This window comes from Myodes glareolus, chromosome 2, assembly GCF_982192425.1.
Source record: "Myodes glareolus chromosome 2, mMyoGla1.1, whole genome shotgun sequence".
In the NCBI taxonomy this organism is placed as follows: Eukaryota; Metazoa; Chordata; class Mammalia; order Rodentia; family Cricetidae; genus Myodes; species Myodes glareolus.
This window is the reverse complement of record NC_142027.1, coordinates 68,754,899-68,769,391: the sequence shown is the minus strand read 5'-3', so window position 1 is coordinate 68,769,391 and position 14,493 is coordinate 68,754,899. Positions and strand designations below refer to the sequence as shown.

The 14,493-nt window shown below is 50.6% G+C and overlaps 2 protein-coding genes across 6 annotated transcripts in view; one reads left to right on the top strand and one right to left on the bottom strand.

Annotated features, from left to right (window-relative positions):
• Pcyt1a (phosphate cytidylyltransferase 1A, choline) overlaps positions 1-4,128 on the top strand; it is a 51,137-nt gene extending 47,009 nt beyond the window's left edge. For all 4 annotated transcript variants that reach the window (XM_048454031.3, XM_048454033.3, XM_087901463.1 and 1 more), the window contains exon 9: positions 396-4,128. In XM_048454031.3, the coding sequence (XP_048309988.1) occupies positions 396-602 (207 nt within the window). In that variant the 3' untranslated portion in view covers positions 603-4,128. The remainder of the gene's footprint in view (positions 1-395) is intronic.
• Positions 4,129-4,605: 477 nt separating this feature from the next.
• Positions 4,606-14,255, bottom strand: Slc51a (solute carrier family 51 member A). 2 transcript variants are annotated; one of them, XM_085685442.2, is made up of 9 exons: positions 13,988-14,254; positions 13,170-13,264; positions 9,107-9,261; positions 8,140-8,213; positions 7,437-7,595; positions 6,565-6,676; positions 6,232-6,378; positions 5,467-5,572; positions 4,606-5,039 (listed from the first exon to the last, which is right to left on the bottom strand). In XM_085685442.2, the coding sequence occupies exons 1-9, from the start codon at positions 14,023-14,025 to the stop codon at positions 4,903-4,905; spliced, it is 1,023 nt and encodes a 340-aa protein (XP_085541568.2). In that variant the 5' UTR covers positions 14,026-14,254; the 3' UTR covers positions 4,606-4,902. The 2 variants fall into 2 exon arrangements, with proteins under 2 accessions (XP_085541568.2, XP_085541569.2); XM_085685443.2 differs by lacking the exon at positions 7,437-7,595 and having other exon boundaries at positions 13,988-14,255.
• Positions 14,256-14,493: the final 238 nt, after the last annotated feature.

The window sequence follows — 14,493 nt, the reverse complement described above, 5'->3', positions numbered from 1 at the left end:
GAGACTAGCAGTGCCCTCAAAACAGAGAGCTCCATTAGTGAGCCTTTGTGTTTGGCTGGCGTGTGGACTGCAGTCTAGCCTCTGAAGAATGTCTCTGGTGGAGGTCAAGAAAGGCTAAGAGGTAAGCAGGTAAAGACACAGAAAAGTGGTCCAGTGTGGAGAGGGAGCTTAGGACAGACACAGTTGTGCCCTCCTGTCTTCTTCAGTCATGCTTGGCTTTAGCAGGGGCAGGGTGTTTCCCTCACGTGCTTGAGACCATAACTTTGATCTTCAGCAATAAAAAGGAAACGTAATTACAGGGGAGATTCAAAATTATTTGCGGTTTCTGAGGCTCTGGTGGTGACCCGTGGGGTCCATAGGTGTCTGCTAACTCTGCCTTTGGTCTCCCTCCCCAGAAACACATGCTGAAAGAGGGAAAAGGTCGGATGCTGCAGGCCATCAGTCCCAGGCAGAGTCCCAGCAGCAGCCCTACTCACGAACGCTCCCCCTCCCCCTCCTTCCGGTGGCCCTTCTCTGGCAAGACCTCCCCGTCTTCCTCCCCAGCAAGTCTCCCTAGGCGCAAGGCTGTGACCTGTGACATCAGCGAGGATGAAGAGGACTAACTTTTCATCTTGTACCCTCTCCCTTCCCCTGCCCATCACCTCCAGAAGCTCTCTGTCGAATTCCATTTTGTGATCCCAACACTAAACCTAAGGACATCTACATAGAAAAGACAAATGGGCAGGAGGACCTGGGAATGGGGGACAAAACAGCCTGTGCCCCGAGCCCTGGTCAGCCACATCGAGAAGCCTGCCATGCATCCATCCTCCCTCCCCAGAACTTCGCTTTGCTGTTTATGCTCATGTAATCTTGACAGGGAAATTGACATTTTTATTAATTTTTTAAAAATTAGTCTTTCAAATATAGTAAGTAGAGCTAATTTTTTGCCCCTGAGGAGTGGGCAGAAGAAGGAAGTGTGTAATACCCAGAGGCCTTTCTTCCTGATGCACTAGTGCTTGCCTTCCATTCTGGAGCAAAGTGACTTTCCAGATCCTTCCAACAGAGAGCCATGCTGATGGGTCATTTGGTGATACTATTGCAATTTCCACTTCCCTTATTTATCTAAAACCTGAATTAGCTCCCAATGCCCCGCGTGTCCTGCCGGCCCGTGCGTCAGCATGGCTGTGGGAAGGAGGAGATCTGAGCCTCACTTTTCTCGCTCCCTGAGGAGTTTCTTGTCGGACCCCATGGGGTCCATGCGGACACTGATGGGGATGCAACCAAACCAGAGAGCGTCAGGTGCAGTTTTTCTGCTGCGTTCATCTCAGAAAATCTGTTGCCCAACTATTTGGGAGCTCTTGTCAATCTCTTTCCTGCAACCTACATGTCAAGGAAGAAGCCCTGAGGGATGCTGGTACTGCAGAGGAGAGTGGGGTGAACGCAGTCTAGTGAAGGGCAGTTGTGGTTGAGTTTCTGTTGGGAATACATCCCTCGCCCTGCAGCTGCCAGTTCAGCACCATGCCTGGCTTTATACAAAGGATGCTCTGTAAATGTTTCACCTTGAACTTGGCCCGTTAATCCATGTTACTTATTGCCATATTTAACACTTTGAGTTTTCACAGGTCATGCAGCAAAAGCACTTTGATCTCTAAAACACTTATCAGGCTCTGTTCCTCTGAAGAATGCTCTTGGGTTGAGTCAGTGTCCCATCGAGACTCTCCCCTAAGAGCTGCACTTGGCAGGGACTTCCCCCACTGTCCCCTCTAAACTACTGATACACAGAGGTCCAAGCCCCTAGCCCCCCCGTGCTGGTACTTATGCCTCCACTGCACCTGTTTGGTTTCCAGAGGAAACAGAGCTTGAATTTCAAATCAAAGAACGATGATTCTCAGCACTTGCTATGGAGTATGAGCTGATGTTTTCAGTCTGCACTACATGGCCCAGCAAGTTCGTCACTGTCAGTTATCCTGTAGCTGGATTTAGGGCACAATTATTTATTCCAAGACCTGCTTGTCATTACTCATAAATACCCCTTGTAGGGGTGGAACTTTAGTGTTTTCAGCAAAGAAAACCACATTTTCTTTTTCCTTGTACCTCTGCTGGGACTGTGAGCACTTCACAGCCCTCCCTAGATACTCTCCGGTGGAAGCTGTGCTAAGCCTCAGAGTCTGAGGCTAGCACCACGCAATGTCTGCATGACAGGACTCCCTAGGCTCCTAAACTGTCTTTCAGGCAGGCAGAGCAGAGGAGAGGGCCGGAGAGCCACATCTGGGTGTCTCAATAGCCTGTGGGAACACCATTCCTAACTTCTCGTGAAGTGCTGTTACCACTCAGATCTGATTCCTATGGCCTTGGCCTGGAACCCTTTCTAGAACCTGTTGAAATTAGTGTTTTCCATGTCATGTAGCGCTGCCCAGCTCCCTTTACCCTTCCTACTCTGGTCTTCTCTTCGGTGATCCGTGTTCCTCTCTGCCTTATTCTCCCAGGTACACACAGGCGATGACATCAGTACCTACTTGCCTGCTTGTTCTCTCAGTGCATATCCCCAAGCTAGCCCTGTGGAAATGGAGAGGGTCTCAAACCTCAGAGCCTGGGCTGAGAAGATGTGTACCATAGCTAGGACTAGCCTACACTCGTGTCCTCGGAATGTCCCTCACCCTTTCCTGTCTTCTAACACTCATATCCTCAGATAACTTAGACATGAAGCAGAAATGCTGAGGGTATGGCAGCATGCTAGGTACCTGAGGGTCAGTGTCCTAGGTGCTAGAAAAAGGTGCTGTTGGGATGCTGAACTGTCGGCCACCTGTACTTAGTTAAATGTGGCCAAGCATTTGGATGTCCTGTCTGACCAATCTGTACCTCTTCCTGTGCAACCTCAGCTGAGGAACCTTTCCCTGAGACCACATACAAATCAGGCAGCATGGAAGGGTGCAGCGGCAAGGGTGGGAGAGCGTAAGTGTTGGGCCTCGCAGCCTCTATGCCGTAGGGAGTGGCTGCTGACCGGAGTCTATCTGGTGCTGGGAAGAGGCCAGTATAGCAGTTAGCCTGGACGTGGGCTGGACAGGAATGTTGCCCTTCTCATATACCAGGCTGAAGACTGGAGAATAGAAGTTGCCACAGAGAGAAAGCAGAAATAGATCGCTAGTGCCCACAGCAGCTGCTCCTGAGAGCTAAGCCAAAGACCCTCTGTAGACTTGAGGGGACTGGGAGTGTACAAAGGCTGAAAATCCTGAGCAGAGAGATGGGGAGCTCTTTTCGGGTCCCTTTCTCAGTAGTACCGCAGTTGTTATCACAAGTGGCCGCACATCTGGCCAGTCATCTGGGAAAACCCTCCACAGTGGCTCGTGCCAGTTCTTCGTCGCGTCCGCAGCGCGTGCTCACTCATGTAGTTCACATCCCGGAGCCTGCCGTCTTTGAGATCTGTTCCTTATCAGCTTTCAGTCCTTTCTCAGATTAGTTCTGTTTCCCTGCTTGGTTTGATCCCCTAAAGCCTTAGCTTCTACATTTCTGTCAGCGTACATGTGCCGAAACTGAACCCACACAGGGTTCAAAGGAAGCTTCCCCAGCGATGTTTTAAAAACTAATGGTATTTTTTTTAAGCTTACCAATATAAGTATTTTTAAAGGTTGTATTTTTCGAAGTCATAACAATGATTGTTTTCTCTCACAAAATAGATTATCATGGGATAAAGAATGGTCCCTAGCTTCTATTTTTCAGAATAAATAAGTACAACATGTTCTTGGACTTTAATATTATTAAAGGTTAATTCTCCTGAAAGAAAAAGAAAAATAGTCTGTCTGCCAGAATGTTTTGTTGGTACGAGATTGGGGTAGAGAACAGGAATGGCAGGATTAACATTCGGGTGGCCCAGGTCGGGTTCTGCTAGGTTGAAGTGGGCACCTCCCACCGTCTTGGGGGAACTGTTTTAAACAGTGAGAGCTGACTGCTTAGGTGTTTAGCATCTAGATTCCTGAACAGGAGACACTGTTGGAAAGACTCACCTGTGCCACGAACACCTGCCCATCACTGTGGGAGTCAAGGGGAGTTTTTGCCTCAGAGTTCAATGTATCGCTTTCCTGTCTAATTTGTTCAGAGTTATTTTGGCTTTTGTCATTTAGCCAAATAAAGGCCATGTGGTTTTGCCTGGTATTTCTATTTCCTGTAGTTTTGGCCAGGTATATGTGTGTTGATGTCTTTTTTTTTTTTTCCTTTTTCTTTTTGGTTTTTCAAAACAGGGCTTCTCTGTAGCTTTGGTGCCTGCCCTGGAACTAGCTCGTATAGACCAGGCTGGCCTCGAACTCAGAGAGCCACCCATTAAAGGCAGACGCCACCACCTCCCAACTTTGGGAGGGGCCTTTTATTTGCATTCTCAATTCCTTTGAGTTTGTGTCCTGATCTCCGCCCTCAAGTTCAAGCTTCATGGCGATATGAATGGCAGCTCCATTTGCAGCTTCTTACAGAAAACTTCAGAAGCTGGCACCAAGGGGCCTCAGCCCTCCCATGGCCAGCTGGGACCCCCAAGGAAGCACGGCTTGTACTGCCGAGCCGGCTTCTTCGGGAAGCTAGGCTGGTGCTGCTGTGCCCAGCTAAGGTCTACTCCCACCAATAAACCATACATAAACCACGTACTCTTCTCCCCTTTATTCTGCTGTGCAAAAGCTCAGGGTGACCCATTGTGGCAGCCACAGAAGCAGTGTGCCCTCTGCAGAGTCTCGGCCCCACCCTGTTCGTTTCAAAACTTTAAATGCCTCCCCTGAGCAAAGCTCCAGTTCAGCACCTTCCCCTCATCCCTATAGTCACATGGAATCTGCCAGCCTGCGCTGCCAGTGGGAGCCTGAACCACTGGTTCAGGTTGAGGGACAGAAGGACTCTCGTGCTCTCCTGAGAAGGACAGTATCTTTTCCATAGTCCCAGCCACTTGCCTCAGGCTTTGAGTTTCAAGTCTGGGTCTGATGCCGAAGAAGCCTCATACCCAACCTTGCCATCTTTCCTTCGGTAGTACATCCGTGCCAGCACCGTCATCAGGAAGGTCTCCACGACAAGCATGTGGCAGTTCATCACTGCAGTGTGGAGCAGAACATGACAGAGGTTACACTGCGCTCCTGGCGAGCAAGCTGAGAGACTTCAGCTTACCTCTGAACCAGGACCCAGGGATACAAACTGCTGTGCGGAGCAAGGCAGATTAGTGGTACCCAGAACTCGGCTTTGACAGCTGTGATCTGAGTCTGCTTCCTAACTGTACCCCATTCCTGTCCCAAGGTGAGGCCTGAACCCCTGGTCTCCTGGTTTGGCCATTAGGACTGGCTTCAAGCTGGGGACATTGCAGTTCTCTCTGATGAGAAAGGGAAGGGGCCTCAGAGCCTCTGCCTGGTTTCTTGGATTCTTCCTGTTCATTCTGAGTTTGCCCAACTTCTGCTCCAAGGGCCTCTCTCCTCTCATCTGTCCCCAGGCTCACCTGCAACACAGGAAAGAGTCCTACGCACTTACCTTGAGACCTGGTTTTAGAAGAAAAGGGAGGTGAGCAAGCAATCTGCCCGGTGCTAGCCAAGATGGAGAAAATGGAGGGCTGCAGGGCGGTCAGGATGACAAGAACCTGTGGGAGAGGAGAGACAGGTGTGGGGGATGAGTGGCACCTGCCAGCCCTGGTCTTGAGGCCAGTGCAGCTTAGGCATGCCTAGCCTCTGCAGTTACGGAGGCTAAAGTTTAGAACTATTGAAAATTTTCTAATAAAATTTCAGATTTCATCTTCAGGCAAATTATAATCCTACTTCCACCTCATTTATTAGGGCCGCTCATAAACAAATTCAGCCTCTCTCTCTCTCTCATGCCTCCCAGTGGCATCTAGCACATAAAATGCAGACAGACAGGTGGACAAGGTCGTGTGATGATGGAAGCAGAGGCTGGAGTGACAGCAGAAGGCCGGGCAAGGACCACCATGGATTGCTGGCCAATTCTAGAGTGGAAGTGGCAAGCCGGGTCCTTCCAGGTTCCAGAGAGATCGCGGCCCTGCCTACATTTTGATTGGGGTTTCCAGGCTCTGGATCTGTGCTACAATACGTTTCTGTTGTTTGAATCCTGGCTGGTGGTATTCTGTGGTTCAGAAAGGCAAATAAAATAAGATGCAAGAAGAGGATGGAGACGATGCCCCATATCTCCCAGGAGACCCAAGGGTTAGGACTAGTGGGTCCACTCCTGCCTCTGTTACCCTAACTTGTCATGTTTTGTCTAACACCATTTCCGGGGTTTAGTTACCTGGAAGACAGCAAACTTGGATCCCATATTCTGTTCACTCAGGTGCAACTTTGCTTGCCGGAAAATGATGGCCAGCGACCAGAGAGCAAACAACGTGGACACGCCGAGGAAAGTGTTGATCCACAGAGCCGTGCTCTTCTCAGAGATCTGGTGGCAGATCGAAAGACAGTCAGAAAGACAAAGCCCCAGAGCCTGGACCATCTCCCCACCGGATTCTCTGGGCTGCCTCTCTTCCTGTGGCCGCCCCGCCCTGTGTGTTTCTGGTGCTCGGATATTAGTTCTAGAACCCAAAGATAACGAGTCTTAAGATTCTACTGCCGTCTCTTGGCTTACATCTGACGGATCGAAGATGCCATCAGGCATGAGAAACAGGCCCACTATGTTCAGCAGTATCTTGAAGAAGGCATACTGGAAAGGGCCCAACATCAGCAGCTGAAGCTTCTTCCTGAAGGAGGGAGAGAGTTAAGAACACGGACCCATACACCACCCACCCTGAGGAAGCCTAGCCCCTCCACTGAGCTCCTGGACTAAGGCTGGGCTGCCATGGAGACACAAAATTGTCTCATGGGTGAAGGCACGGTAGAGGGTAGTCTGAGCCTCTGAGGAAACCTTGTGAGCAGGACCTCCAAGTATTGACTCCAGGTTCATTACTCAGTAGGCAGAGGGGACAAGTGAGCACTCAAACTAAGTATGCAGTGTAAGCTGGGCATGAACTCCAGCACTCGGGAGGATCTCTGTGAGTTCAAGGCCAGTCTGGTCTACAGAGGTCCAGGACAGCCAGAGCTACACAGAGGAACCCTGTCTCAAAAAAAAAGTAACTGAGTAAGGAAGGCAGTGAGCTGAAGCATTCGAATTCTTCCTCTGGGGCTGAAGAGACGGCTCAGAGTGGTTAAAGGCACTGATTGCTCTTCTAGAGGACCCAGGTTCAACTACCAGCACCCACATGGCAGCTCAAAACTGCCATCCAGTTCCAGGAGTCCCGAAACCCAAAGCAAAACACTAATGCACATTTTAAAAATATGAATTATTCCTCCGTTTCCCTCTCTCTGGGGTGCTGCGAGCCCATGTGGGGGTTCCTGGCTGTGGGATGCCTGCTTTGATCATTGGCTTTGTCGGGTACAGCCCCCTAACTTCAAGAGCCTTGAACTAGGATTACAGAGTCACGTGTTCACTTGGCCCTGGCAGATTCGTCTCCCCTGCCTCACCTGGTAAGCATGAGGGGCGGGCAGCAGGGGCAGCAGCAGCAGCAGGGACCCGTGTGCACCCTCATGGGGATGTCCTTCAGTGTCCTTAGAACTGCTTCCTTCCCACCGAAGCCTTCCACCATGACCAGCATCAGCAGGTAGAAGACTATGGCATAGAACCTGGTCGAGAGAAGTAGGATTGCAAGTACGTGGGTGGGGGCGCCACAGCGTGCCCTTTGCTGCTAAAGAGTAACGATTGCTAGGAGGGATGGGGCTCGCTGAGGGAGGAGGCAAAGGGCCTGGCATTTTAGTTGGCTTTTCAAGACAGGGTTTCTCTGTGTAGCCCTGGCTGTCCTGGAACTCCATCTGTAGACCAGCCTGGCCTCGAACTCAGAGATTCACCTGCCTCTGCCTCCCACATGTTGGGATTAATGGTGTGTGCCACCACTGCCCGGCGGAGGCTGGCATTTTAGAGGCGTGACTTGAGGAACAAGAGAGGTGACTGGGTCCAGAGGACTGGGAAGGGGACTGGGAACAAACAGGTGTCCAGGAGTGTGCCCCCAAAAGGCATTCCCTGAGCACAAGCCGAATCTTTCCTTAGCACAGGTTGGCAAGAGCTAGATTAATATCAATGGGGCTTAACAGACTTTGGAGGCTTGGGGGTCAGAAAAGGATCGCAGAGGGGAGCTCATCCCCAGGGGTGAGTGTGGGGTCAGACACTCACGAGGTTATGACCATTTCCACGAGTGTGAGGGCGCGAGGGATCCAGAGACCGAAGCAGCAGATCACAGATACCACCTGCTCGCAGGAGAACATGATGCAGGTTAGGGTGGGACGAGCCAGACATCCCAAGTTTTTGTAGCTAGGGTTCAAAAACGCCAGATCTGTGCGTCTGAGGCGCTAGTCCTTCCACTTGCTGGCTGCTGTGACTGGGTCAGGGTAGAGCCTGCATCAGGCCCTGGGCTCTGTACCCGGAACCAACCAAAATAGAAACAAGGACTGGCGAGATGGCTCAGCCTGTAAAGGTGCTTGTTTCCGATGAAAACCTGGCAACTTGAATTCAATCGCCAGAACCCGTGTAAGAGCAGGACAAGAGAACTGACTGCACAAATTTGTCTTCTGACCGCCACATATGAGCTATGGCATGCATGCTCCCCCATCATTGCATGTGCGCGCGTATTATTATCATTATTATTAATCCATTTTAAAATAAGCAGAACTGCAACTGGGAAATAACTGAATAAATTAAATCCAGGTCCTATGCAATGGCTGCATAGGTAAGTTTAAAAAAGACTTAAGAGTCGCTGGACCTGTGGCTCAGTGGTAGTGTGTTCAGTACACATGAGGGGAAAAAACAAGCCCACAGCAGCAGGGCAACACTGCGTATGACCCTCGGGAAACAAATGCCTGCATATTGGAAGGTGGCTTGCTCTTAACAGCAGTGCCGTAGTGAAGGGAGAAAGAGCGGCACAGCCTGGTGCCTAGTGGGTTGCTGTCTCTGCAGCCCTCTGCAATAGAAGACGTCATCCCACCGGCGGACAGGCAGAAATCAGTTCACATCGCCAGTGCAACATGGCGCTAGCAGGCAGCTCGGTTCTGGAGCAAATGAGTTTAGGAGAACTCTCAGGCCAGCCTGCCCCATCTCCCGGGGCCAGCGCCAGCATCTGAAGGACCAGTGCCAGCATCCTCACCGTTGGCGCAGAGCTACTCCAGATCAGAGTCCTCCTCTTGATGGGGCAAAGGGTGTTCTTGTACAGATAAACAGCATCCTCAATGAAGATGGCGATTGAGCCCATGGTAAGAAAGGTCAAGATGATGGTGAGGGTAATTTCCAATGGGCCCAATTCTAGAGGAGAAGGGGAGTAGATGCCAATGAATTGAAGGTCAGATGCTGCTCCAGTAATGCCTACTGAATAGAGCCCAAGTGTGTGTGTGTGGTGTGTGTGTGTGTGTGTGTGTGTGTGTGTGTGTGTTTTAAGACAGGTTCTAGACTTGAGCTCACAGAAATTCTCCTGCCCTTCACTCTCAAGTGTTTGGTATTAAAGGTGTGTACCATCATGTCTGACCCTACAAAGGGTCTTTAACTTCTCCTCATAATTAAAAACATCTTCCCAAGTCATCTCATCCAACCTCTACGTTGTTTAAGCAGGGTCTCTCATTGAACCTGGAGCACACCAATTTAACTGGACTTGCTAGCCAACGAACTCTAGGGATCCATCCATCTCTGCCTCCCTAGTGCTGGGTGTACATGTGTACCTCCCCATGCTTTTTATGTGGGCACTGGGGATCTGAACTGAGGTCCTTAATGCTTGTGTGGCATTAAGCTATCCCCATTGAGCTATCCTCCTTAGTCCCCAACATTTTTAAATTTTCCATTTTAAAGGTGTGATGGCCATGCATAGTCTTAACACTGGCAATCAGTGTGCAATGGTGATGTGCTCACACAAGCACACCAAAGCTCAAACCCTGTCTGCTCCCTTCTTGGAAATCTCCCAGGAGCCCATTCCTGGCTCTTCCCCTGGCCTCTGAACTGGGATCTTCATACCCTGCATTCTCCAGACTCAAGGGAGTTCTTCTGAATGAGGTAGGACAACACATATTTCACAGCAGAAAGGTGGAGGGGTCTGTAGAGGAAGACTGGGTGGCGGGAGAGCAGCTAGGGCTCCACAGTCTGTTGTTTCCAGGGTAACGATAAGTCACAAAAACTAGTTCACATTTTATGAAAGACTAGAAACAGGAGCTTGAAGGTTCCAAATAGAAAGACAAGGAGCTGGAGAAGTTAGCCAGCCTGGTTTGATCAGAGTTCTTTGTATGCATGTGTTGAAATACTGCCCTGTACCCCATCAATGTGCACAATTACTCCACACTAATTAAAAACGCGTTCACCCCAGCTCTCCCCTGTGTTCCAGACTAAAGAGTTCATTCTTCCAGCCCTCATGATGAGCTGTTTCTGCCCCCGCCCCCAGGGCTTTCTTTTTGGCCTCTGCTTTTCTCCCTGACCTCTGCGTGTCCTGGGCATGTCCTAGACTTTAGCCACATGTCCTGGCAGCCTGCGTGACAACTTTCATGTTACCCCCACCGCTGAGGCAGGGACCCTGTCAGGCTGTTCTCTATTTCTGTTGCCAAGTAACAGTAACTGTTCTTTAAGTATGCTTGCTATTCAATTTGACACAAGGTAGAGTCATGAGAGAGGAGGGAACCTCAGTTGAGAAAAAGCCTCCTTAAGATCGGACTGTGGTCAACCCTTTAGGGTGTTTTCTTAATGAGTGATGGATGGGGGAGGACCCAGCCCATTGTAGTGGTGCCACCCCTAGACTGGAGGTCCTGGCTTCTATAAGAAAGCAGGGTGAGCCGGGCAGTGCTGGCATACACCTTTAATTCCAGTACTCAAGAGGCAGAGGCAGGAGGATATCTGTGAGTTTGAGACCAGCCTAGTCTACATAGAGAGTTCTAGAATAGCCAGAACTACACAACAAGACCCCGTCTCAAGAAACTAATAATAAATAATTACAATAAACAAATACATACAATAAATAGGTTATGAAAATGGAATCTTACAAACTCTAAATGTTTTTTGCCCAACCTTATTTCTGTAACTTTTACTGCTCTCATCATGAGAAGCTGATGTTGCAGTTAGCATCCTTGGGTGTGTCTCCTCGGTGCAGAGAAGCAAGTTTCTCTAGCATATGCCTGGAAATAGAACTGCTGGGCTGGAGGAGAGAGGAGCTCGGGCTTGGCGGGTACTGTATGTTATTTGTAGGTATTATAGATTATGTTGGGTGTGACTGCTGTTTGTTTGTTTGTTGTTGTTAACATGGTCCTGGGTATCAGACTCAGGTCTCAGACTCGCACAGCGTTTTCACCCCCTGAGCCATATCACTGACCCTTTCTTAATTTTAAGAAATTATTTGCTGTTTCTAACCATAAAGACAATTTCTACTTTTTTAATTAAAAAGTTTTAATTTTACATTTATGTCCTTAGTCTTTCTGGATTAAATTTTCTGTGCATTTATTTCCTTGGGAATAGACTCTCCTGTGGGTCATTGCCACCTCAGAATCACTCTCCTGTCTAAATATTTACCAGGGCTCCTGCTTTGTGTCGGCTGCGTGTTCCACTTCTTTCCTTCCTGCTGCCCCGGTTCAACCTCTGTAACCGACTTGACGGGGTCAACAACCTCTTGGCTTTAACCCTGCTCAAGGCTCTTTCCCCCCAAGTCATTCTGACCCCTGATTAAAGGTCCTGAAACGCTCCATCCAGCCCCTCCCAATCTTACAGCCCTCAGTGCTGACTCCATCTTGAGGATAAAGTACAAACTCAGGCTTGACCTTATTCCGCCCCACCTCACCTGCCCAGCCCTTTCAATTGCCCCAAGCTTCTCCACGAGTACCCATCAACCTTGCCAGAGGAACCTTCCCAGTGTGGGGAACCCACCGCTCCCTCTATCACCATATCCACTCTGCACTCCCCAAATCCCTCCTGCTCCTGCCTCAGCAGGCAGCCTACTTGATTATGAGACCCAGAGAGTCAACCTGTTTCCAAATCCTTGTGGGTTCTCCCTGCGCATGCGGTCTGGTAGCAAGGAGGTATGAAAATTAGTGTGTGGTGTGATGCAAGGTTCCAGAGGCCAGGAACTGCTGACACCTCGACTCTGTGGGGAGCATTACTGTGGAGGGCTGTGCTGTGGAGGGCCCGATCGTACAGGACTATATTGTGGGAGATTGTACCACAGAGGGCCGTGCTATAGAGGCTTCTACCATGAAGTACTGTACTGTACCCTGCAGGTGGTCTAGTGACCTCCTTAATATCTACCAGTTAGCTGCTGAGGGCAGGCAACTTCCAGTGTGGCCACTCAAACTGTCCACAGACACGCCAAATACCTTTCTGGGCTGAGGACTTCCGGTTTAAGATGATGTTTGTCCCTCCAGCTCCACTCCCTAATTATGAGGCTCTTAGAGCTGGGTGCAGCCAGCCACCTGCTGGCGCTAACCACAGAGTGCCACCAGGCGTCTGGACACCTGCAGCTGACAACACGCTGGCTCAGAGCATCTGAAGCAAGGCTATCCTTAACCCAAGGACCTGGCCACCTCCGCTTCCCTCAGCACCTGGCAGTGTCCCCTTGCTTAGCAGGCGTCTATGTTGGAAGGAACCACCAAGAGCTCCACATTTCAGAAATGGATACTCATGGAGCAGGCGACGAGATGAAACCAGCCTGGCCATTTCCTTCCTAGAAGCACACGCGCCACTTTGTTCTCGGTGGTTAGGAGGCAGAAAGCGTGATCTCAGCTGCCTCCGGTGTCTGCCACTTTCAAAAGCAGCTGGACACCGGGAGGACAAGTTTGCAGGCTCAGGCCAGCTGAGCCCACCCCTCTGCAGAGCTGTGAGCTCTCAGGGAGTATGCACACACTCCAGGGGAGATGTGGGGTTGGATTATACAGGTACCATTTTGAAAGCCGGAAACACAAATAATGTCCCAGATCCTATTGTCCCTAGTTTGAACACGTCTTGAGACTGGGGTGGGTGGAGGCCCAGCTTCGATTGTCTCCTGAACTAGATTTCATGTCTCATTGTGGACCTCTGGGTCCTTGGGAGAACTGACCTTCTCAAAGGCCTTAGCCATTATGAACATCGGGCCAGCCATCCTCTCACATTGGCCAGATGTGGACCAGCTCCCCTTTGCTCCCCCAGTTGTCCTGACTTCCCTCTGGGGTACACATGTCCTGCTTTCACCTCCTCCAGGGGGCACCCCGACTCACCTCTCAGCAGCTGAGCTGCGGTGGGAGGGTAGGAGAAGCAGGCAGAGGAGGTGCTATAGTTGGTTTTCAGCAGCTCCAAAAGATCTGCCGTGTACCTGGAGAGACACCAGTTTGCTCAGAACCAGGCAGCTGGGGAAGGGGTGTGGCAGACTATGCCGTTTGATACCCCTCAAACCCTCCTGAGTGCTAGGAGCTAGTCTATTTTTCCTCGAGGCTACGGAGAACCGGTTTAGGTTAGAGTATAAAACAAGCTGCCTGTTAGCCATGGGCAGCTCCATCGGGGCGGTAGTTCAGCTGGCCAGGGAGGATGAGCTGGGTCCAAGAGAAAGTGAACCCATAGCCAGGCATGGTAATGCAGGCTTGTAATCTCAGCACTGGGGAGGGAGGCTGAGGCAGGGGGATCTTAGTTTAAGGCCAGCTTCAATTACATGATAGGGCTCTATCAGAAAAAAAGAAAGTAAGGAAAGAAGGAAGGAAAGAAGGGGAGTGATCCCATAGCACCAGGAATGGGCCGGCCTGCCTTTTGATGAGGGGCTCTGTGTGTCTGGGGGGTGCCTTCTGCAGCCTCCACCTCTGTAATCTTTCTCAGCTCCTATAGGGAGGCAATTCACAGCCCTGAAGTGGCCACACACTGATCCAATCCCAGTTTTCCCGAGGCCTGAGGGGATTCCCAGACAGTTTTCAATCTTATCTTGTTCTAAGTGCTGGAAGTCAAAGGGCCCTGTGAAGGAGCCAGGGAAAGATAGGCCAGGGTGATAGGGGCTGCCACTCTTCCTTAGCAACTGGCTCCCAGCCCAAGACCTGCCGCCCTCACTTACCTGGGGTCAAGTCTTATCTGAGTCCTGCCCAGCTCCATTCTTCTGTTCTCTCAGGCAGGCTCTGTGGTGAGGAGAGGTAGAAAGGGTCAGCAGACTGGGACACCAAAGAGCCCTGTGGTTTCTGTCCCGGCACTGTGGCGCTTTCGGCCTTGTTCTGCTGGATGAGTGTGAAGAAGAAAGTGGAAGTCTCCCTTGCAGGCTCTACCTCAGCAAGCCTCCAGTGTGTCAGCCTTTTATCTCTGAGTTCACTCCAGAGGAATTTGATCCTCCTGTGCTGCTGACCAAGTTCCCTGACTCCTTACTCCTCCCTATAGGTTAGACTTGGCCCCTCCCACCTCTCTCGATCTGCCTTTGATCACTCCTTGTCCCTGGGCTACCCAACCCACTTCATACTCCCTTAAGGAGTCTTCTAAGGCTCGCTGGATCCAAGACAGAATGCTCTCCCCCCCCCCCCCATCCCCAGAAGAGGGGGACAAAGCCCTTGCTTGGTCAGTAACTCCCGGTGA